This window comes from Suricata suricatta, chromosome 9 (assembly GCF_006229205.1).
Source record: "Suricata suricatta isolate VVHF042 chromosome 9, meerkat_22Aug2017_6uvM2_HiC, whole genome shotgun sequence".
NCBI classification, from domain to species: Eukaryota; Metazoa; Chordata; class Mammalia; order Carnivora; family Herpestidae; genus Suricata; species Suricata suricatta.
The window spans coordinates 122796991-122822568 of NC_043708.1; the positions used below are offsets into that span (position 1 = coordinate 122796991).

Genomic DNA, 25578 nt, shown 5'->3' on the forward strand with positions numbered 1-25578 from the left:
TTGAAGTTGCTTTTACAGCACCAAAGACTTAATCATCCATTTTCTATATAAAAAGTAGCTACTTTTTTGCATGGACCTCAAGTATACTGTCGTATAGAGATGGAATTTAAGGAAAGGTATTAAGCAGGCTGTGTTTTAGCTTATGGGCAAGTAATAAATTATATCATGGATCTTGAATGTATCATAGATAAGCTGCTATATTACAATTGCCACTTCAGATAGCTGTGAAATTAGGTGATTAACTAGTTGGTACCTAACCTTCTAATTTCTGTATAAGTCTAATTACATGAAATAGAAGTTGGGGTTTTGATTTTTTACTTTGCTTTTCTGTTTGGAGTATCATTGTAACTACTGTATTGTAAATGATGGAAAATAATTGCATATGTTAAAAAAATAAGTTGTATAAGAAAATAATAAAATAAAAAAAAATAAAATACACACACACACACACACACACACACACACACACACACACAAAAAGCTTACTGTGATTTTCATTGGGATTGGGTTTAATCTATAGATCAATTTAGGAAAAGTGACATACTGACAATGCTGAGCCAAATCCATTAAAATAATGTACCTATTCATAAAAGCCTATGCCACTGTTTTGTAGATTTTAGAACACAAATCATGAACACGTTTTGTCTGATTTTTACCTAAGTATTTCTTTAATTTTTGGTGTTATTGGGATTTTAAAGTTTCAACAATAGCCAAATTGTGGAAAGAGCCTAAATGTCCATCAACTGACGAATGGATCAAGAAGATGTGATTTATCTATACAATGGAGTACTACGGGTCAATGAGAAAGAATGAAATCTGGTCATTTGTGGCAACGTGGATGGAACTTGAGGGTGTCATGCTAAGTGAAGTAAGTCAGCAAGAGAAAGACAGATACCATGTTTTCACTCATGTGGAATAGGAGAAATTTAAGAGAGGATCATAGGGGAGGGAAAGGGGAAAAAATAGCTAAGGAGAGGGAGGGAGGCAAACCACAGAGCCTCTTAAATACTGAGAACAAACTGAAGGTTGATTGGGGGTGGGGGAGAGAGGAAAATGGGTGATGGAGGAGGGCACTTGTTGGGATGAGCACTGGGTATTATATGGAAACCAACTTGACAATAAATTATAATAAAAAAATAAATTTCAAACTCCAATTATTCACTGCTGTAAGAATAGAACCTTATTGTATTCATCGGTCCCAGGAGGTTGGGTTTTGTTTTTCATTTTCTAGATTCTTCATGCCTTTCTACTTAGTTATGTTGTGTGTGAGGAGAGACCATTTCATTTCTTCCTTCCCAAAATGTGTATATTTTATTGATTTTTCTTGCTTTACTGTTCTGGCTGGACTTTCAGTACAATGCTGGAGATGAGTGGTGCACACAGACATCAATGCCTAGTTCCTAAATTAGTAAAATACAATGTTTTCTCTGTATTCTAATTAAGCATATTAGTTGTAGAACTTTTGTAGATGTTCTTCATTAGGTTAAAGATGTTCCCATCTTTTCCTAGTTTGCTGAAAAATTTGTTTTATCATAAATAAATGCTGAATTCTGTTTACAGGGAATAATAGTGATGATTTTCCAAATTTATAATTGGTCTTGTATTCCTGGGATGAAACCACTTGGTTCTGATATACTATCCTTGAACTCATCGACTGTGAGATCATGACCTGAGCTGAAGTCAGACGCCTAACCAACTGAGCCACCTAGGCACCCAGTGTGCTGTCCTTCTTTATCATTGATAATGTAAAGTCTACATTGTCTGGAATCATTATGGCTACACTAGCCTTCTTATGGTTAATGTCTGCACGGTATGTTTTCTCTAGTGTTCACCTTTAAATAGATACTGCATTAGGTGTAGGGTAAGGGCTTACAACAGTGTATTTACAATTTGCCCCTCTGTCTTTTGTTGCCATGTATTTTATTTTTACATGTGCTATAAGCACCAACTTCATTCCCACTGTTTTTGCTCTCTTCGAAAGTCGGCGATCTTTTGGAGCAATTTTAAAACAAGGAAAATGCCCAGATTTTGGTTTCTAATACCATTCTCCAATAAAAGGAGCCAAAGTTCCTTGGAGAAATGCCTGGTTCTAGGACTAGGACAGGAAATATACAGGATGAGCCTAGAGCATGTTGCACTAACTGAAAAATTTCAAAGCAACTGCCCCATACTCCCCCCACCAAGACCCCCAGGAGGACGACTTTGTGCGAGAGGCACAGGGGCCACCCAGCCAGTCCTCAATCGCTAAAGCTGGAACAACATGAGCAAGAGAGTGAGAGTATTGGTAGATGCTAGGTATTCACAGAATTTAGGAGTATTATAATCCAAAGTATAGATGTCCATAAGTCAATGTTAATATAAATTATTAAATGAAAGTGAACAGATGAGTCACCTGTGCAGAAGAACTCCAAATAATTTAGGTAGATATTCTGCCCTCAAGGAGGTAGAGCCTCAGTCCCCACTCCTTAAGTATGGACCTTGCGTAGGGACTTCCTTCCAAGGAGGACAGTATGGAAAGGAAGAAGAGTAACTTTGCAGCAGAGAAACCCATAGAATGCTACATCAGCAAGGTGACCAAGATTACCATCAATGGTAATTACCCATAATGATAGATATGATGTGATAAAACTGGCATTTTACCTCTGTGGCCTTCTTCCCTAAAACTAATAACCCCAGTCTAATCATGAGAAAAAAATCCCAATTGAGTATTCTGCAAAATACCTGACCAGTACTTCTTAAAACTGTCAGGGTCATTAAAGAAGGAAAGTCTTATAAACTATCACAACCAAGAGGAGCCTACGAAGACATGACTATTAAATGTAATGTGGTTTCCTGCGTGGTATCCCAGGACAGAAAACACATGCAGGATATGTGAATGAAGTGAACTAAGGATATCTGAATAAAGCATGAATTTCAGTTAATAACAGTGTATCAATCAATACTGACTTGTTAGCCATAACAAGTGTATTATACTAACACAAGATGTCAACACTCAGAGATATGGGGTGTGAAGATGAGAACTTTCTATACTGTCTTTGTAATCTTTGTATAAATTTAAAATTGTTCTAAAATAAAATGTTTATAAGATTATTTTATCTTCGCTTATTTCATTTCCATTGTTGTTTATTGCTTTGTATAGACCCAAGTTTTTGTTGGTATCATATTTCTTCTGCTGAAGGACTTCCTTTAGCATTTCTTGTAGAGTAGGTCTGCTGGCAATGTATTCTCTAGATTTTTTGTTGGAGGAAGTTTTCCTCTTTCATTTTTAAAAGATGTTTGCTGGATACAGAGTTCTAGGTTGGGGGTTGTTTTGGATTTCAGCACTGTTACTCTGCTCTTCTGTAGCTTGTACAGTTTCTGAAGTATGTTATAAATTCTTATCTTTGTGCTCTGTCTCTCCCCTCCGGCTGCCTTAAAGACTTTTCCTCGTTGTCTTTTGCTTTTAGCAGTCTGAATGTGTGTGTGTGTACTTATCCTACTTGGTGTTGTTATTTCTCCAAATATTTCTTCTGCTGTTCTCTCTCCTCTTTTTAGAAGTCCAATTACAAATATGTTAAACCACCTGACAAAAATCTACAGCTCTTGGAGGCTTTGTTCTGTTATTTTCACCCTTCTCTTTGTATTGCAGTTTGGGTAATTCCACAGACCTACAGGTCTTTCTTCTTGCTAGGTCTGTAGTGCAGGATTTGAGTTCATTTAATTAGGAACTGGGGTAGGTTTGAGCTTCACTGTTGCAATGGTCACCCTCAGCACATCCAAAATGGGCCTCAAATCCCCCCGGGCGGAAGTGAGCACTGGTTTGTCAGGGACTGTTTTGTTTTTTCCCCAGCAACTGCTCCGTTCTCAGGACACAGCCTTCCCTTGCTGGGGCTGTGCCCCAGGCTGCGGCGCTCTGTGGTCACCCCGCCGTGCTCCTGGCATTGTCCCTGCTCCACCACCATGGGCTGGGATCTTTTTCCATCTCCATTTTTCCAGACACAATGGGAAGTCACCAGTGCATCAGGGTGACACCTTCTGTTTAGTCCATACGAGAGAAAGGGGAAATGGGCCCAGGCAAAGCTTTTTATCCCTAGTGGGGGGCTGCTCTTCCCCTCTCCCACTTATATGCTACAGAGGAGACGTTTTCAGGGTATCCCCAGTCTCTTCTGTGAGTACCCATTGGGTGCATGGAGAAAAAGCTTATGAGAGAACTCAGACTCTATCACAGCCCTAGGGTTTTTTCACTGTCCTGCCAGTGAATGCTTGGCCTCCAGCAATTCACCAATCATCTGAGCTTAACTCTTATTACTCGGGTCTTACCCAGATATGTCAGTTTCTCAAATGTCCTCTACCTGAAGTTTCTGTCTCTCCCTAGAGCCTGGGCCACTTGGGTGCCATGAAACTCAGCACTATGATCTATCCAAGGAGAACTGTGAACCCGTCTGTCCTACTCATTTCCACTATAAGGCTGGGAGCCACACAGTCTCCAGCTTTCTATCTCCAAATGAAGAAGTACTTGTTTGTTTTTGACTTAAAAGGTTTTGGTCGTAGCTCTCTTTGTTATTACCCTGGACAAGTACTAACCTCTCCCCTAGTTTCCTCATCTCTATGTAGACAAAATTACAGTGTAATTGACAAATTGGACAATGCATAGGAAGATGTCTGGGAATGTACAGAGTAGTACACATTTGTAGACTTATTATCTAAAGCCTGATAGCATCAACTTTCACTCAGCAAAAAATCAAATAGTGCGTTTAGCAGCTGCGCTGCAGAAAAAACACCTTGTACGTCACACTGTTAAGTCAAACAACTGCAATATAAGGAATGATTTTAAAACTTGCGTATGTATTCCAACTTCTTTTACAAGAAGCTAAGAGGGATACAAATACCCTCCTCTTCTTCATAAATATAGGATTAAAAAGCATATGAGGCTGGAACTATGAAGACATTGCTAAGGGTTGGGGTGGGGAGACCTGTATTCTTTACAGAATTAAATGGGAAGGTGATCTGAGAAGGAATAAACAAAAATTATTTGGAGAAAAATGCATTCAAGTTTTGGTGCACTGTTCCCTATTCTGCAATGGTTCTCTTTGGTGTGTAGAATTTTCTAATAACTTGATTTAGTGTTTCTCCTACAGTAAAGCATGTGTAATCGATTACTGAAAATATACAAAGTACAGAGAAGAAAGACTTAAGTCAGGTTTAACTTATAAATTTGATGATGGGCTCTCTAAGCAAAGATTCCTACCTGGTATAACTAAAATTACACATTACCAACCTCTCCTTATTTAGCTTTAATTTTAAAGAACCACTCAGCATATTTACATCCTGCTTCTATAATCTGATTTCTGTGTATTTAAAGTAGAGTTGTATCTTCAAACGCTAACTTCAAGTAGAAACCTTCATTAGGAAAGGGTCTAGATTCTGTGGAAGCACATAAAATTACAAAGGAAAACAAAGACTGGCTGTGTAAAACAGGTTTCAAAGAATGAAGTGAAGAGAACATTCACGTACCAGGGGAGGCATCATGCCCTTGCTTGAAGGAGGGATGACAACTCGAAGATCTGGTTTCCGACTGTTCATTCCAAGATTGCCGCCACCTGGAGGAGGGGGAGACTTTGTCGGCATAACTTTGCCTAAACTGTTTGCACCAGTAGTTCCAATCAAATTTGGAGAAGCTCTGGAGTTTACAAATCCATTCCCTGGAAAAAGGAAGTATCATTCATTAACATGAAAAGAGTCATCAAAATACTCTGGTATAAATATGAAACAAGTTTTCCCTGGTCCCAGTCACAACTAAATTTTATAACACAACTCATTAGTAGCAAAAAAAAAAAAGAAAAAAAAGAAAAAAAAAACCCCAAAAAACAAACAAAAAAAAAGTCAACCCCCAAATAAGCAAGATGATCAACTCAAATCTGAAATACATACAAAACTTAAGACTTATGTCATTTTTTTTTTCCTGGACCTACAGAGAGATACTTAAAACCCAAGGCATCTCCTACTGGGGACTGAGATAATGGATCTATTTTAAGAAAGCGCCAGAGACCAGCCTAGTCATTCATCCCTGTGACAGTGGCACTCCTACTCGCTCTGGGCCTGAACCAGCGACCGGGGCAACTCCTTTACCGCAGCTTCCTGGGCATGTGAAGCACCGCTTCATGTTCACCAAGTACCTGTTCTTTATTGCTCTGCTGCTACTGGCTCCATTTCTTTGGCTGTAGATGTGGCAGGAAATGTTTGTGGTGTCTGACTTTAATCATCTTACTCCTGCTTTTCCACTCTCCCTAAAACAACTATCTCTATTAGAGGAAATAAGGAAATGGATACATTGTAGTGTAGGTTCTAGATATACAGTACTTTTGGGCATCAGGAGAGCTACAAACAGATGTAAGAGGTCATCCTAGTCCTCCTGGGTAACAACTACGTGGTTCGCGGGGGCTGACTCCACTTCAATAGCTGCTTGGCAATAGGTCCAGGCCAAGCCAATGGGTAAGCGTGGAGGCACTTTCCCTCACCACAGTGAGGGGATCCAGGACTGTCCCCTCAGATCCGAAGTGAAGAAGCTGTTACATGGCGGTGAGGGAGGCTCCTGCATCCCTCCAAGTACAACTGCGGAAGCATTTTATTCTCGAGCCATTTCAAGACTCAGAAGAAAGCCAGGAGGAGGAAAAAGCGGACAAAGGACTATAGCCTGAGAAGACTATACGCCAAGAAGTAAAATGATGGGTCTCAAAGAACTGCAATGAGTTAGTAACAAAAAACAATTATGTATTACATGCTTTCCAATTTAAGAGCATTTGTATTGGGTTATCAGAACATTAAATCTGCTAAAGTTTCTGGAAGGGAACAGGAATATTATTTAAAACCATTTACAACCATAAAGTGTTTGGTGTATTATAAAACATTTTCAGGAATAGTATTATAATGAATAGAGGCAACTGACCAAAAGATAGGAGAATTCTAAAATTTCAAAAATATAACTAGAAAGAGATGGATTAAGTTCTTGAAGATAAACAGCTGAAGAAAATCGAAGCTTATAACATACTGTTTGAAAAACAGATTTTTGGGTGAATTACTTATATGAATAACTAAAAATTGATGTTTGACAATGTGATATAATCAACATTGTTGGATCCTGACCAGGTGAGGTGTGGCCCTTGGGAACTGGCTTGTTATCTCTGTAGCAGCTGTCACTCAAAATGTCAGGATTCCAGATGATTCGTGCTTCCTCTGCCCTCCACCTCGCTGTCCCCCAATCCTTCTGCCTTCTCTGGAACTTGTACCAAGTGGCCCCCGTTTTAGTTCATTTATGTGATTTAATTTTGCTGTGGGGACTGGTATTTCAGTTACCCTTATGAGGCTCTTTCCTGCATTCTGCCTCCACTATCTTGAAGCAGCATGTATTAAATCTGGGGCGAATCATCTTTCCATACCCCAGAGAGCAATCCCTGCATTCTGGTAAGCTTCAGAAAGCAGTGCTGTTAAACAATCCCTTCACCAGGCCATCCCCTGTGAGGAGAGCTCATCGATGCACTGGGCAGAGGCTAAGCTAGCCATCTGAATAAAAAACGCTTATCAAATAATGGTTCTAAAATAGAAAGGTGTAACAGAAACTAACAGAATGTTAGATTAACATGTACAGATTAATGTTTCTTTTAATTAACAGGCACAAATATACATTTGTAATTTCTTTGTAACATTTAAAAGATTATTTACTTGATTTGTACTCAAATCTGAAGGATAAAGCAGTTTTCTTCTCAAATACATTACAAGATGATTCAAGGATAATTTAGAAGAATACATTATCAGGAAGCTCTAATACTCTTTTCCCATGTGGAGTCTATGGTGCTGAAAAGCTACATATAAAACCATAGCAACCCAGAATGAAGAGAATCTAAAAGCATGGTACTTCTGAGTGCGAAGTCGGAGTCTGCAGCAGATAATTATTACAAGATGATGTAAGTGCTGGGTAACTTGCCAGCCTGAAACATGATAACCTTATATGCACTACTTGTGACTTTGTGGAGTGTAGTGATATACTTACTATCTTAATATACTTCTTCCCTCCTATTCACTTTTTATGACAAAAATGAAGCTATCGTTGAAATAGATTTTTGAAGTCGATACTTTTAGTAATATGACTCATCTTGCCATAGTCTATAAATTGAAGAATTACAGTACCAATTCTAAATGAATAAACTCATTTTAATGTGATTATTATTAAAACGTGTTTTTAGGTATTAAGGTAAATTATGCCCCGACCTAATACATGATAAAAATGGTCCTGAGCAAACTGCATACTGATGCCTCCTGAAGCTTAACGAAGCTAATCTCACTTATGATCCTATTGCTCTGGGGCATATCATGCAATTATATCAGTCTGGCTCATATTCTAGAATATCGGATCAGCTGAAATAATGCATTCCAGTAGCTAGAAAGCACTCCATGTCCTTAGTTCTACCCTTTTAGGGCTAAAGTGTAGACAGTAATGCCATTCATGTCTTATTACTATGAATCAAATTCAGAAATTGCACTGACATACAAAGGATTTTGAAAACCTCAAAAGATTCTGGAAAACTCATCAAAGCAAGGTTCAAAAATTGATTTTATATTTGACAAATTTTCATAAAACCTGACAAAAGTTTTGGCTGATTATTCAATTACATCTTTTGTGGAAAGTTGAATGAGATTTCTGAAAGTAAAAAAGCCCCTGAGTTTTAAAATCATCGATGAAAAAAGTAACTTGGCATATTTACTTGAGTCAGTGAAAATTCCTATATAACATGGATTCTGTCCATTAGAAATTCATAATCTACAGCAGACAACGCTCATCCAATTCTGCTGCTTCTCTTCCTGCACTGTACTCGCCCTCTCAATCCATCCCATATGGACAGCCCCAAAAAGGCTTCTCCTCCTTCAGAGGCTTCATGCACCACCCCACTTCCCCCCAGGCCACTGCCTCAATATACCTCTTAAATCTGTGCTTCTGCTTTATGTCTCATTTCAAGTCTACCCACAACCCTCTGGTGGCCTTTCCCCCCAGATATGCTGCTGTCATCTCCAACACAACCTGTTTTAAACCCCTGTACTACCGCCATGGCCGTCACTCCCACCCCAATTTCACAGAACTCAAGCCTTGTTATTCTTTCTTTACAATGTTTTTCTCTTCATCCGTCTTCTCTTTAACTGCCACTGCCTCTGGTGCTCTGCAAGCCCCGACATATTACCTTCACTCACCCCGAAGCAATTCCAAGAGCTTCTTGAGCCCTTCTATTTCTAGTCTCGTATGTATCTTTTTTCTTTTTCTCAACATGTTTTAAAAAGTGAAATTTCTGGGGATCAGAGACTTGATTCTACGCTTGATCTTTAAACACAGGACCAAAGTTAAAAGGAGTTCCTGAAGTCATATGAACTACAAATTATCTAAGTATTAAGTGTAAATTTTCAGTAGAGAAATGGATCTAGTAAGCCAAATCAGACTGGCACTATGGAAGATGGCCACAATTTACAGTACGGACAACACTGGTGTTACTTGGATGATGACACAGGCTGAAGACAAAAAACTGCCACGTTACAAGGCAACACAAATGAATGCTCTGACTCACTTACTATAATAAAAGTTTTATGACTGGAGATACTGTATCAATATTGCATCAGAGAAAATTTAAAAACTATAAAATGAGAGGGAAAACTCCTATTTCCACCACCCCAACATAACTATGATAATCAGTTTGGATTTCCCCTCCCTTGTATTTTCCAAAAGCATATTTTTTTTAAAGCTATGCAAGCTTTAAATCACAACTCAAAAGGAATTCAGTTGAAAATTTTAACTTACATAACTTTCATACTTTTGAATATATTGGTTTCTTCCTATTTTTCACTACTATAAATGATGTTGCAGTGAACCTTTGCATATTCTAGTTTATTTCTTTAGGAGAGAGTCCCAGAAATGGGATTAGTGGGCTCAGAAGCAGAAACATTTTTATGACTACTGAAACACCTTGCCAAAACCTTTCTACAAAGATTGTTACGATGCCATAAGCACACATGAGATCATCAGTTTCACCATCCCTTCATCAACTCTCCATGTCACAATTAAAAAGTGCTAATAGTTGGCAGTTAGTAAGTTGTTTTTCTTTGCCATTTTTATTTAAATCTCCAGATACATCCTTTCAATTTTTGAAACTGAAGTTCCTTTCTTTCATTTAGGTACATAAACGCTTATTCACTTATTAAATATTCCCTACTTGTGACTTGTATTTTACCTTAGTTTTTTTAAGAAAGAAAATTTTTATCTCACAGAAAACTGAGGGGAAAGTGGTTGCAGGCTTAGTGGCCTTAGCAGCTCAGTGTAGCGGACCCAGAACTTTCCAGCTTTTCCCTCTGCCATCCTAGACATTTTGGCCTGTCCTCTTATACCGACTTGCTTCCTGATCTCATAATGGGGCTGCACATCGAGCTGCCATGGGCAGGCACAGCACCCAGAGATGTCAAAAGGCTGCTGAGTCTTTCTGAGTATGAATGTGTGTGTGTGTGTGTGTGTGTGTGTGTGTGTGTGTGTGTGTGTGTGAATTTTTGTCTCTCTAGATTATGGAATTAATAGTGTAACATCTATGTACATTACATTCTCTTATAATTTTTAAAGTCCCTCCACATTGGTGGTTTATAATTCCTTTTTAAAATCAAATGTATTATGTTAACTTTAAAAACTTGTATTAATGTAACACATAATATAGAATGGTGCACAAAACAAAAACATTAAAGATCAAGGGCTTAGCTGGGGACGTGGGGGAGAAGGAAAATGGCATGGTGATGGGCACTGAGGAGGGCACTTTTTGGGATGAGCACTGGGTGTTGTATGTAAGCCAATTTGACAATAAATTATATTCATTAAAAAAAGGACTTATCATAAAATGAACATCTACGTACCCATTAGGTCAGGAAAAAGAATACTGTCAAGACCTCAAAGTCTATAGTTGGGCCCCTAAAACATTCCTATTGTCCACCTACCCAAAGTAACCAGTATTGTGATTTTTACAGTCACTTGTTTTTCTCTATAGTTTTACCAACTATCTATATATGCGTCCTTAGCACTGTAATTTTTCTCGTCTGCTTTTCAAACTGCATTTAGATAGAACCATTCTGCATTTGCACCTATTGTCTCTCACTCATAATAGTTTGATAGTCATCCACACTGTTAACTACTGCTGTCATGTTTTCCCTTTTGTGGCAGTATAGTCTTTTTTTCCACATAAACATACTATTACTTTATTTATTTGTTCTACTGTTGATAGAAATTTGGATTACTTCTAGTGTTGGCTGTAACAAATAATGCCATGCACATTCTTTTACCTATCTGGTGGTACTCATGGTCACATGCATTTCTTTACAGTATACCGGAATGAATAAAAACGGGGGGTTGTACAATACCCACACTACACCTTTAGTACATAATGTCAAAATGGCCGCACCAATGTACTGCCATCATCAGCATATAAGAGTTTGAATTTTTCCATAGCTTGTCAACACTTAGTATTAACTGCCTATTCTGCTAAGGCCATTCTGTTAGGTGTATAACGCTATCTGTGGTTTTAACTTTGCATTTCCTTGGTTACAGAGAATAGGCAACTATTTTTTAAATTTATTTTTTAAAATTTAAATCCAAATGAGTTAACTTATAGTGCAATAATAATTTCAGGAATAGAATTCGTCGATTCATCACTGAAATAAAACACTCAGTGCTCATCCCAACAAGTGTCTCCTGAATGCGCCTCACTCCTTTAGCCCTTCCCCCTACCCAACATCCCACCAGCCACTCTGTTTGTTCTCTGTAAGAATGAGCATTTTGTCACATGTTTATTAGATACCTGGATATCTTCTCTTGTGAAATGTTTGTGTTCTCATGCACATTTTAAAAAATTAGATTTTCTTTTTCATGAGGACTTGTATTCTTAAAAAGCCCTCTATTTTACACACACACACACCCCCTATATTTTCTCATTCTTGTCTTGCCTTTTCATTCTCTTCATGGTTTTTTTGATGAACAAAGATTTCTTTCATGGTTAGGCTTCCTCTGGTTTCCTGGTTGACATCTCTCCCTATCCTAAGTTTATTCAATGCTTAACTTAAGAAGTTCAAGAATGCTTCTGCTTTCAATGTGACATGGGTCTGAAGCATCCGATCTTTTGGAGAAGACTCAACAAAAATTAAACTAAGAATAAGGCAAATGGAGGGCTCATCTATAAAAATATTATGCATTTGAAAATCACAGTATCAAGAAAAATGTTACAGTTTAGAGGTAGAGGTGAAGTGAAGCTATCTGGAAGTGGCTCATTATGAGCCTCTAAGCTTGGACTGCCACAGCAAGCTGTTATACATATTAGCTACAGAACATTCATTTTAAACAACCATGTTTGGATATTGGTTGCTAGCTGAATTATTCTGTCACCAGAGAGTTTATCTCCATATGATTAAATTCTCTGAATTTGCTGATAGTTTTTGCGGCCTACCATGTGGTCATTTTTCATTTTGTGTATACAAAAAACCCCTTTTTTATGCAAAAGAACAGATATTGAAAAGAATTTTATTCTGTACTACAAGCACAGATGACCATACTATTGCTTCAGAAAGTGGGATGCTGCAGCTACTGCAAGGAACTGTTAACCTCTGATTCACTCTACTTCCATGATCCCGCCTTTTGGGGTCTCAGCACGAAGTGACAGGAGTGCACAGGACCCGCCTACGTCTTTGTAGACCCTGAACTTTGATCTTTCCGTCCCCCTGGTTTCTGAGGCTGTCATGCTCCGCTTCTGAAGCACCCCATGTCGAAGTGGCAAATACCACCTGAGGAAAAGTAGTCATAAATGCTGGGCTCACCCTCCTGAAGTCTCTTGTCTCTGTCATTTCCTGGATCTTGAGCCAGTAATTCTTCATTATCTTGTTAGTTCTCAAATGCTTCATGCAGATTTTAAAAATATTTTGCCTAGCATTTCTGAACCGTCTTCAGTGCAAGGGCTGGTCCCAATGTACAGCTCTGCTACTGACACAGCACAAGCCTGATTGTCTTGCTTGTCTTTTATTAAACCTCAATTTTAATTTCTTTTTTTTACTGTTTTATTTCTTTTTGAGAGAGAGAGAGAGAGAGAGAGAGAGAGAGACAGACAGACAGACAGACAGACAGGATGAGCAGGGGAGGGTCAGAGAGAGAGGGAGACATAAAACATAAAATCTGAAGACAGGCTCTGGGCTCTGTCAGCACAGAGCCTGATGCGGGGCTCAAACCCACAAACCATGAGATCATGACTTGAGCCAAAGTCAGATGCTTAACTGACTGAGCCACCCAGGTGCTCTTCAATTTTAATTTCAACTTATGAAAGTTTTCATTACTCAAAAATGCTTTTCTATGTATCATATGAAGATCAGAAGCAAGATTTCCCAAAATGTTTTATATGACACTAATTATGAAAGATGTTTTTTCATGAGGAAAATATAAATGAAGGGTTCAACTATGAAATCACTTTGAGTAACCATATTTATACACTAAGTTTAATGATTCACAAAAATAGATTAGCATTTTAAAGGTTCTGTATGTCCTACAGTGAAGAAAGCTGCTTAGTTTCATTTAGCACAAGGTTTGTCAAACATATAGATAGATCCTTTTTCTCATATAGTTCCAAGAAACATACCTTGAAAAATACAGGTTAGAAAACATAGGGCGCCTGGGTGGCTCAGTTGGTTAAGTATCTGACTCTTGATTTCACCACAGATCATCTCACGGTTTGTGAGTTCAGGCCCTGTGTACGGGGACTCGACAGCAGAGCCTGCTTGGGATTCTCTCTCTCCCTCTCTCTGCCCCTCCCCTGCTCATGCTCTCTCTCACTCAAAATAAATAAAATAAAAACCCCGATACCCATACCTTTTAATATTTTTTCTTTTGAAATTTCTCTGGGAATTTTAACTCTTTAAATCTTTTCATTCATAAAGACTTTATTTAGGTAAAAATTAGCTTAAACTATGTTTCCAAACTACTAAACCAAAAGGGCACCATTGTTGAAAACAAGCTATAAGATATATTATCTGACTCTCCCTCACAAAATAACATGTCTAAACTATCTATGACAGACCACTTATTTTAATGAGAAAATTTACAGCAAGAAGCACAGTAAGCTCAGGAATGCCCCAAGTACTGCACAGAAATAACTGTTTCCAGCTGATCTCCAAATTAAAAGGTCTACTCAGTTAAGTCTAATTCTGAGGTAGCGTATGTTAAAAACCAGTTATAACACACAAGCCATTTACAATACAATCCAAACACAAGTACAGTAAGTAAAATTACACCTGATATATGTAAACCTAGGCATATAGGAACTAATGAAGAATCAAGACATCTGATCCTGTGTGTTAGGAGGTGCTGGAGTGTGCTCTAAGAAGAAGGAGTTCTCTGTGTACAGTAATGGAAACAGGCTTTTAAATAACTCACTAAGCACTTAAAATATTTTAATAATTGAGTTTTAAATTTTAATACAAATTCATGTTCACTAATCACGATTATGTGCACTATTAGCACTAACACATTAAGGTGGTTGCCTATGATGGGGGAAGAAGGGAAGAGGAATGGAACAGAGGTGTAAAAGGGATTAATGAATGATGCTGAGATGCTCCATATAAACCTGTGGTGATGTGCTGTGATCCAAGGAGTGAGATCACACAGCCCTCTAAACAGGAGGGTCCAGGTTGGGGTGGGGTGGGGGGATGGGGCAGAAGGCTTACAAAAAAAGAGAATGAATGAAAAAAAAAAAAAAGAAACAGGGCTACAGGCAGAAGGTCAAATTAGGACAATGACAAAGTCTGAGTTTCAAATTACCAAAGGGAACACAGAAAACTGAGCAGCAGAGACAAAGTCTAGATTTATAATTGTATGGCAGAGAAGCAAAAACAGTGAAAAAGCTCTTAGGAAATGTGGAAAGTACAAGAAAAAAATGAGGAGAGAAGTGAAACACTTGTTTGGCCGGTGGAAGAACTGTGTTTACAATGCTGGAGGATGAAAAAAAGTAAAGGCAACAGGAAAACACATTAGAAATCATCAAAGAGTGAACTCCATGAAATAAAACTAATTTTGGAAATAAAATCAAGATCTAGTTAAAATTAACATTAAATGAAATAGAAATGTTTGATTCCAGCCTTAACCAAGCTAAGAAGTGGAAGGGAAAAGAAGTCCTGGGGGAATAGAAGCATATGGGAAAATTTACCACGACGAGTATGTGGGCATGCAAATAACTAAAATGGAACTGAAATAAACTATAAACATCTGGAAATACACGTACAAGCATAGCAGTCTGAATATATAACCATTAAGACCTTTATGAATTTTTCCACAATGAATTATCTGTTCAAAAAGATCTGACAATGGGCCTTATATATTTAATTCCATTCAAACAGCTATTAATACAGGGGCAGACATAATTAGGGGCTTGTTCCTACTTTACGTCACTATATGTTTTGTAACTTGTCCCAGCAATATCTGTTTTTTCTCATCATTTTAAATTAAGTTATTCAATGATCTCCATAATTTTCTTGAGACAGAAGCCCCCAACATTTTTGTAGAATGAATGGGTTGATTACATGCAATTGAGAATTTTTCCTGTAAGAGATCTGTGTTCAGAAGTCTCCAGAAACATACAATATCTAACAGTAGGGAGGAAATTCCCACCCTTGTTTTTAGTTAACAATGATGACAACTGTCATTATTCCAGATTAAGAGACCAAGACCACTTAATATGATGATAATCCAAAGGAATACAGTTATTCTAACTCTTTGACCTCTATGCCGTATTTCTGTAATGCTCGGTTCACAATCTATCTTACTGGCACTTCAAGATTGGGCGGACACATTTACAACGTGTTTAAACTGGCTGGTCATCTTTGGAAAGGATGCCAAAGCCAAAAAAAAAAAAAAAAAAACCAAAACAATTGGCTGCATCTGTGACAACATGTGAATGTTCTACATGTGGCCACCAAAATAGATCCCTCAAAGACAAACTCCTCAACTCTCTTTGTAGCTCTAGAAGTAGGCCCACATTTCTGTGTATTGCAATCACTCTAAAAACATTTCATGCTATTGTAAGATGTATCAGTCTGCTAATAGTCTAACTTTGGTGAGAACAGATGATAAAGAAAGCTTCTCCTTGTAAGAAATTGGCTTGATGAAAAAACTGTATTAAGGCAATTTTGTCTTTAGCAAAGTACAATATCTGCTATCAAGGAGGCACGTGAGGCCAAGGCATAAAGAATAGAGCAGAGTCATTATGAAAAAATGTTAAGTATTAGTAAAAGTACCCCTCAGAAGAAAATTAAGTCTACAAAGGGACATGTCTATTCTGATCATATAACCCATTTTTAGCTCTTCAGTTGGTAGAAGGCCTTATTTGAGGTACAATATTCCTTTTATCTCAGATAGGACAGATGCCTACAAAGTGAAACAGGAGTAATTCACGCACCCACTGGGCTGCTTCCGGCTCCATTTGGCACTGTGAGGTCTGAAGTGCTCAACATCCCACCTAAAAACGTTACAGAGAGAAGAGAGAGGGCAAAGAATAAATATGAGTTGGTTCTCCTCTGAATGAAGTAACCTGCACTCGTTTCCTAAAAAAACAAAAATACTAGCCTAGTCTGAATTTGGCATTACTGTGTAATGTGATGTAGTTGTGTGTGTGTGTGTGTGTGTGTGTGTGTGTGTATGTGTGTGTGTGTGTGTGTGTGTAAGCTCACCTGTAAAGCTCTTGATATGTATGCTTTCCTGTATCAATAGCAAATAACAAATATTGATGAGAACGGCGGGGGGCGCAGTGCTAAAGGAGTACTAGTAAATCTAGACTTTGAAGGAGAGGAGACACTGCACTACAAGTGTGAAGACGTAAATGCACTCCAAATTTCTGCTGAATTAATGAACTCTCACTCCAATCAGGTAGGTCTATTCTCTGTATTTTTAACATGAATGGCTCACACCCCAACTTCAAATCTTTGCTCATGATATGCTAATTAAATTTTGTGCCTGTCAAAGAATGGCTTTCCTATGACAAGGAAAATTCTAGATGACAATTTCTGTATTATCATTCTACTGTGCCTGACAGATGTTAGAGCGCCCATAGTAAATTTTCAAAAATATTCTTTAAAATGGAGGCAATTATGTAGCAGTGACTCTTGCTCATCAATGACAGAAAATTAAGAGCAGCAAAATGAAAAACTGCTTATATTAGTAATTCATTTGACCTTTTTGTGAAAGAACCAGTAGAACAGGTGTCACTACATACCTGCACCACCAGTACTTGGTGGTCTCTGAGGGACTCCAGGGGACACATTTCTGTGTGACGTGGCTTGAGGTGGAGACAGCATGCTTGAATCTGCTAATGTTGAGCTGGCTGCCAAAGATGGGGACACAAGTGAACTCCCTGGGTTAGTGTAGGACAAAGCATTAGGGCTGGTCACAGGGACTGTGACAGACATTGAGAAGTTCTGAGGTGGCAAACCAGGCTGTAAATAAAGAACAAGGAAGAAAAAACTGTTAGTTTCATTTTCATCTATATTAAATGTAATAACTTACGAATTTAATTTAATTTGATAAAGTAACTCTAGTTATTAAAATTAGAGAATGGGGATAGTTCCTTACTAAATTTGCAGATTTAAGCTGCTTTCTTTAGAATTGTATTTGAATGTGAATATGTTTGACACGAATCTTTTCAATTTCAATTTTTATATAGGAATACATATATGCTAATATAATACATACAAAATTTCAAATAGTCACAGATGAAAATTAAATGTCAGAACCTGGTATTAAAGTGGTGTTGTCAAATTTAAACATTACAAAATATATCACTGTTACCAACTAAATATAAAATTAGCACTTTCATAATGCAAACCAGCTTAGGAACATTACATTTCTATTAGGCAATTACAAATATAACAAAAGGGGGAAATATATACACATATTATAAACTTAATACACTAAATGTGGTACATTATAAATAAGCCCTAGTTTTATTTAATTGACTGACAGTCTTAATGCACAAAACTAAAAAAAAAAAACAAGTTATATATACACAACACAATGCAATCTGAGTGTAATGAAAATGCAGAGAAACCATCTAAACAATAAAATTAACTGCTGACAACGTATCTTTAAATTGTATGAAGATTAAATTACAAATATTATAAATGCTATCTTCTTTCCTTTCTAAACATTCCACACTCCCCTAAAATAATATTTCCTATTTCTTCTTGCACTTCCTTCATAGATCACATACAATATACTTGTTAACCGTGAAAATAACAATTCTCTTTATAATATCTCTATTATATAGAAAGGAAAAAAGCTTTCCTCTCCCATTTTAAAACAGTAATTGCAAGGAGTGGTTAACACTGCTAATTCAAAGTTGGAGAATATAAAGAGTTTATGTACTCTATTCAGTAGTAGCTTATTTCCAATAGGAATTATAATAACTCATTAACTGATATAAAACAGTGGATATATAATAAAATTTTTTCAAAGGTAAAGCAATTTTATTTACACAATATTTTTGCAGCTTAACATTAACTACCAAGTCACCCATATCTATGTGAGGTCAGAAGGGATTTTATTTGGTTTGCTATTGTTCTGTTTTTTAAGAATAGTATCAGCAGAAAAATACTTCCTTAAACTTATTTTTCATGAGCGTCTTATAGTAGAGGATTACTCTGAAGAAATAATCCATGATGCATACTTTAAGGGATAGTTTTTAAGAGAATTAATTCTGATAATAATTAACTCTGAAATAAATATCAGCATCGGAACCAATTTGTTCTATGAAGCCTACAATACATACATAACATTAGAAAATCAGATCCAGAATAGCTGTCTTAAGCAGCTCTTCCCAACGAGTTTCCCATGAGAATTCTCTAAAGAACTATCAAAGGAGCACGAAACTTCAAAAAGTACTGGTTGCCACGATGGTTAGATGTATGAGCACAGATGTTAAGCCAACTAATTTGTTTTGCAACCAGTTTAAGAACATTGCTTCCTTAAATTAAAAATGAGCCAAGGCTCTCTTCCTCAATACTACAGTAAAGGAAAGACTAGGAGTTTGGAGATATTTTGTTACATAGTTTTGGGACATTTACAAAGAGCCAAAGAATAAGCCACTACTAGTACAGCAACTATACAAAGTAATTCAAAACAATTCTGAAACACCAGATTTGTAATAAATCTAACTGTTTTAGATTTTATAGTCTCAAGATCTATTTAAAATACATGTAATATTTTTCAAAAGTCATGAGCAGGAGAGGGAAATCTTATATGCACCCTGTATTTACAAATCATGGAAATTCTGAGCTAGACGGGACTTTATGTAAACCAATTCATTCACTTTACAGATCAAAGAACTGGAATCCAGGATGTTTAGGTGCTCTATCCAAAGACAGAGAAGGGGACAGTTAGTTCAGGGGATAGGAAGTAGAATTTGGATTAGGATTTTTATTCACTTCTATGTTTAAAGACCGTGAACACGCACTATTATAAGACTGTAACCAATTTATTTCGGAGTTCTGTAAACCCAAAAAAATTTAATGAAATTTCTTCCCCTTCTACTTACTGGTGTCATCACCCACTGTGAAAGTAAACAAGAACTGTGGCCAATCTCTTCATGCACAAGATAAAAGCACAAACCATACTTTTGTACTCACTGCGATTTTATGATTCCGCATCATATTATCAAATTCCTCATTAATTTTTTTATATTTTTCTTCTGTATGTGGAGTTAGCACATAGGAAGTATCAGGGTCTGGGCTGTCGCACCCTCTGTGTTCCTTCTTGTTCAGAGCCTATATAATGAAGTTAACAAAAAGGATCAACAAATAAAAAGTAGAGGTAAAGTAAAAGTACTTACAGGGCCTCGTTTGAAAATAAAATCACTATCTTCATTTAGTTTGCTGAATCTGTCCTCCGAGAGTGGACTGTGCTCAAAGTAATCGTCAGCATCAGGGCTCTCACAACCATTAAGGCCTTTCTTTCTTAAAGTCTGAAATACAATTGGAAAATTCACACACAAATGACACTAACTTGCCGTGAGTTTTTCTGTAAAATTAAGAGAGCACAGACTGAATGAATTATTACAAGAGCCACTGAAATGGTTTTAAATGATCACAAATGTATATTCTATTCCTTCAAATAAGGTAAACCTTAGATATAAGAAAAATGAATGCTCCTGCTGTACATTAAGAAAAAAAAGAATATTTACTTGTTTGGATTCTTTCTTCCCAAACTTCCTAGAGAATACTAAATTACTCACAGCTCTGAAGTTACAACCTGAATCTGATTACGGCCTGATCAACATATCTGATAGGGCCAATGAGTGTGAGAACTGAAACAGAAATGTATCAAAATGATGCTCTGAGAAGTTATCATAGTACCTTCATAAAATGAACATGTCAGCAACTTCACCTACGGAAACTGTTTTCTGCCTGAGAGTTTTTCCTATTCACCAAAACGAATTAGCACCATATCCCAATAATTTCATTCCTAACTTGTTCTTAAATACTTTGATTTTCTTACATAATCTTGAAGCATAAAAACTCAAATTCTTATTTACATTTAACAGTAATGACTCCTTCCTTTGTAGATGTACGTATGACATACACACACATAAAATATGACTTTCCGTACTTTTTAAATTGGTTAAAAAAGCCATTATTCAGCATGTATCTTTCCCCCTTTTGTTAGCTCCTTCTATAGTGCTCCTTCATGGGCCGATCTAATCCACTGAATTGACTTTCAGGGGAACTTTCTTATCAAAGTATCTCCTAGACTGTATGTTGACTTATTTTTCTGCTTACTTTGAGGCAAAAATATAATGAACAACTGGTTTTCTGATGATTAAATTCATTTAAGTCATCAAGAAATGACTTGTCCAGTATTTAAATGAGTCACTTTAAAAGCAAGGGCTTAACAATCTGATATGTTAATTTCCAGAATTTCTAAATTTTTAAAAATCGTGATGGATCTTATTTTAAAGTAGAATTACTGAGTTCAATAGCTTAAATAGCTTTGAGACTGGTTTATTTTCCAGCCAATATTGAGAAGTTTTAGGAAGTTAAAATTTTCTATGTAAGCTAACAGAGTTTATTTGATTGGGAAACAAAGTTTGTTCAAAAGACTAGTACTAGATAAGTTTGTTAATAAATAATTATTTAAATTAGATTTAAGGTATATTTTTAGCTAAGTCATAATAATAAATCTTGGGATCCTTCTTTTTCTTCTTCAATGTTTTATTTATTTTTGAGAGAAAGAGTATGAGTCGGGGAGGGACAGAGAGCAAGGGGGACAGAGGATCCAAAGCAGGCTCTGCACTGACAGTAGCAAGCCTGATGCAGGGCTTGAACTCACAAACAATGAGATCATGACCTGAGCTGAAACCGAGATGGATACCCACCAACTAAGCTATCCAGGTACCCCTAAATCTTGGTATCCTTTAAAACATGATTTATAATAATTATGTTTATTTTATAAAATTTTTTCCTTCAAAGAATATACAATAGTTTAAGCTTCAAGAATTTTTTCTTAGTTTCTCTGTAGTCAAATTATTATTTGCCTCATTTATTATTATTATCATCTCTTTAGTCAATGTGACTTTGCTTTGCTTAAAGAATCCTAAGAAATCATGAGTGCAGAGACGTCACTTCTCAAATGACTTGGCGTGCACCAGGAATCCATACACGATGTCTGACCTTCACCACAACATAATCACTAGCCATGAGCACAGAGCAAACACTACACCTATTTCCCCAACATTGGCGCCATGGCTCTAAATTCTCTGGGTCTAACTAACCACACGAACTGTTAGGTGTACTGAGCCATAAAAGGTTCTGTTGTTTAGAACTAAAAGATGGAGACGTATTCTCCCCTGTTCATGGTAGCAAGTTCTGCTTGCCACAGCCCTACAAGCTGCTATCAGCAATGAAGATGTTAACACTCAGAATGTTGGAACCATAATGAACTCTTATACCCTCACAGCCCTAGAAACAAATCTGTACCTACACAAAGATTTCATCATGAACTTTGCAGACTTACTCTAGCCTGAAATCTCTAGATATTTCCCCATCATATTCATGTATCTTAAGGCCAGGTAATTCTTAAAGTCTTGCTCTTCCCCACTATCAGGAACCAACAAGTACGTGCCTCTTTGAAGCCCTTTTAAATTACTGAAGAAAAAGAATATGGCCTTCTAAAACAACCACACAAAATTTTTATTCTACAACAAAGGGTGAACCCTGCTTACACTCATGAGGAAGAACAGAGCGCTAGTATCTCCAGGTCTGCAAGCCTTCACGTCAGATGGGGTTCCTGTCACTGCGAGGGAATTTAAAGAGGCTCTATCGGCTCTGCAGATAACAAGCTCATGTACCTCTACTGGATATCCAACTCGTGTCTTATCACCAGAACACGAAGAGTTGTTTTGAGGACCCAACTACCATAAAAAGACTTTTTCTGTCTTCTTTATCATCCCCACACAGCATAACAGTAAAAGTTGCTCCTGTGTCACAGGTACTAACAAATGGAATGCTGTAACTATTAACAAGGCCAGGCGAGGCATGTAAGAACCAGGCTGGCTTCAGTGTTCTGCATGCTTCAAGTTAGCCACAAGAAAAATACTTGCTCAACGAAGAAAACAGCCCGAAAAGCCACCGTTTTGAGGAATCAATCGGCTTTTAAGCGGAAAAAATTCATTAAGGGCACCAGCACCATGCACGCTCTGTAGCTATTACTGATGATGATAACACACCATTCTGAAGTAAAGAGCACTTCAGACGTTCTTTACTCTTGCACATGCAATCCAAAGTTTTCAGTGACACTATAGCAAACTTAAGGGGAAAACTCGGTTATGCCAAAAGAGTTTCAAATTTCAGGCATATATCATTGTGTTGATTTTCTTAGATAATTAAGTTATTAACCAATTTAAGCTAATCTGGTATCTATTCTATGTTCTTTTCTATCACTGTTCCAAACATGTTTAAAATTTCTAACTGCAAAGATCACTTAAGGAAAATGCTAAAATGAATGTACCTATAATTTTCATTAGTGCATTTCTATAAAACAGAAACCTCATTTTAGGAGGGTCAGCTAATAAGCATCTTTAAAAAACACACATTTCTACTTGTCAAGTAAAGTTAAACTGTGTTATGATTTAAAAAAATTTTTTTAAATTTATTTTTGAGAGACAGAGAGAACACAAGCAGGGGAGGGCCAGAGAGAGAGGAAGACACAGAATCTGAAACAGGATCCAGGCTCTGAGCTAGCGGTCAGCACAGAGCCCGATGCAGGGCTTGAACCCGTGAACTGTGAGATCATGACCTGAGCCAAAGCCGGATACTTAACTGAGCCACCCAGGTGCCCCTGATTTTAATAGTTCTTCTTTTTGTATTTTGGACCAATGGAGTCAGGTTCTTTCTACATAATTTCCTCTATGGTAAAAAATGTAGGTTTTAAATAATTAATGCCTTTAGCTAACATTTACCTTTAACATTTGTTATGTAAACACAGATTTTGAAAGATTTTTATTTTTTTATTTCTTAAAGTTTATTTAAAATTTTTAAAAAATATGTATTTATTTTTGAGAGAGACAGAGAGGCAGTACAGAAGCAGGGGAGGAACAGAGAGAGAGGGAGACACAGAATCCGAAGCAGGCTCCAGGCTCTGAGCTGTCAGCACAGAGCCCGATGCGGGGCTCGAACTCATGAACTGCGAGATCATGACCTGAGCCAAAGCTGGACACCTAACTGACTAAGACACCCAGGTACTGATTTATGGGGGAGGGCGAGAGGAGGAGAGGGAGAGGGAGAGGGAGACAGAGAATCCTAAGGAGGCTCCATGCTATCAGTGTAGAGCCCCATGTAGGCCTCGAACTCATGAACAGAACTGTGAGATCTAAGCTGAAATCAAGCTGGATGCTCAACTGATTGAGCCACCCAGGTGCCCCAAAAGATTTTTAAATGGATCAAAAAATAACTGCCAAGTGCCTTTAATGGAAAGCTACATATTGTTCAGGGCACATCCTTCTAGGTTATCTGATTCCATGGGTTTTGTGCCTTTGAGCTGTTTTACAACTCTGTAGAGATGAATTTGTTGAAACTGATAGTAATAGAAATAATTAGTATTTATAGACATGCAAATAAATTGTCTGATAAAGGTTCAGTTGACTTCTTTCCTCAGTATGGAAGAGGTCAGTTTTTTTGTTTTTTGTTTTGCATCTATGAAGCAAATTTATTTTGCCTTCTAGACGGGCTTATATATTTATCTAATCTTTGGAATCTCTGGATTACAACTTATTAACCAGTTGTAATGTTTTTTCTTTCCAGTTCCCTCAGTAATTCATGAGTTTAAAATCCTTGACTCATGTTCATTTTATATCTGAGAGTCATAACTTTACCTTTTTTTGAAGATTACTGTTTAACAGTTATGACAGTAAAACTACCCTTGAATTATGATTCATAGTAAATGTAAACTCAAGAGGAAAAGAACTTACTAATACCTCTTGTTAGGACTTAGTATAAGATGAAGTACAGGCTTCTATAGAAATAAATTAATGTGTTGTTAAATTTTTTGAAAATATTTGGTTAACTGATTAATGATCTGAATTTATTATAACATCAAAAATTAAGAATATATGATCAGAGAAGGCTTGTCATTTGTCAGTACTCTTCTTCCAGAAATAAAAGAGAATAATCCTTAATTCTTTTGACAATTCATAAATAATTGCTATTCATATCATAGCACTGAGAGTACAATGGTCTAAAACTGTAAGCTCACAATCTCCTGACGTGAGGTTCCTCTCCATCTGAAGCAAGTGAGTTCTAAGGTAAAATTCAAGCTGGTGGTGGGACTCTCCAAGGGAAAAGGAATCCCTATGTTGCATCCACAGTTTCTGAGCTAGAGATGCCCAAATTAAACTCAAAAGAAGGTTTTGTTTTCATCTTTGATGTTAATTAAATGAGTTTTAGCTAAATGAAGAGGAACTTACAGCCTTCTGCCTACTGGTTAAAGACCCCATCATTAGGAAGGCTGTGAAATTTAAAATTTTTATATCAACTTGAAGAAAAAACAGTGAAAACCATATTCTGGCTGGAACTTTCATTCAGGTTTTATCTACTTTACAACTCTGTAGGGATGGACGTTAGGTAACCTGCAGAAAATAAATAGTGACTTCAAGTAATTCCTGTTCATAGAAAGTGTTTCCTGTGAAGTATCACTCATTATCACCTTGTGGATGCTGACCACTTTTCTTGCATTTATAACTTCATTTCAGCATTCTTCACTATTAATATGTGGTATTTTAAGTTTGTCTTTGAACTGGTTCTGACATCTTACTGATTCACTCATTAATTAAGTAAAATCATTTGATCTATATTCATTTTAAAGTTGTAAGAGTAATGATTATGCTTCCTTTCAAATCTAATCTGAAATCTGGAAGACTTACAGTTCCTATATTTTACAATTTACATATGTAAATTATATCAACTCTTTTTAAATATTAGTAGGCATATTTTAGGGTAAAACGGAATTTCTATTAT

General features: G+C 36.9%; 1 protein-coding gene across 5 annotated transcripts in view; it reads right to left on the minus strand.

The window, feature by feature from the left end:
* The window catches only part of MEF2A (myocyte enhancer factor 2A), a 113355-nt gene that overhangs the window by 16214 nt on the left and 71563 nt on the right, over positions 1–25578 (minus strand). For 2 of the 5 annotated variants that reach the window (XM_029950469.1, XM_029950466.1), the window contains exons 4-7: positions 19699–19836; positions 17292–17511; positions 16479–16538; positions 5494–5681 (exon numbers count right to left, since the gene is read on the minus strand). In XM_029950469.1, the coding sequence (XP_029806329.1) occupies positions 5494–5681; positions 16479–16538; positions 17292–17511; positions 19699–19836 (606 nt within the window). Of the gene's footprint in view, positions 1–5493; positions 5682–16478; positions 16539–17291; positions 17512–19698; positions 19837–19901; positions 20034–25578 lie in introns of all 5 variants that reach the window. The other 3 variants (XM_029950470.1, XM_029950467.1, XM_029950471.1) reach the window with 2 other exon arrangements.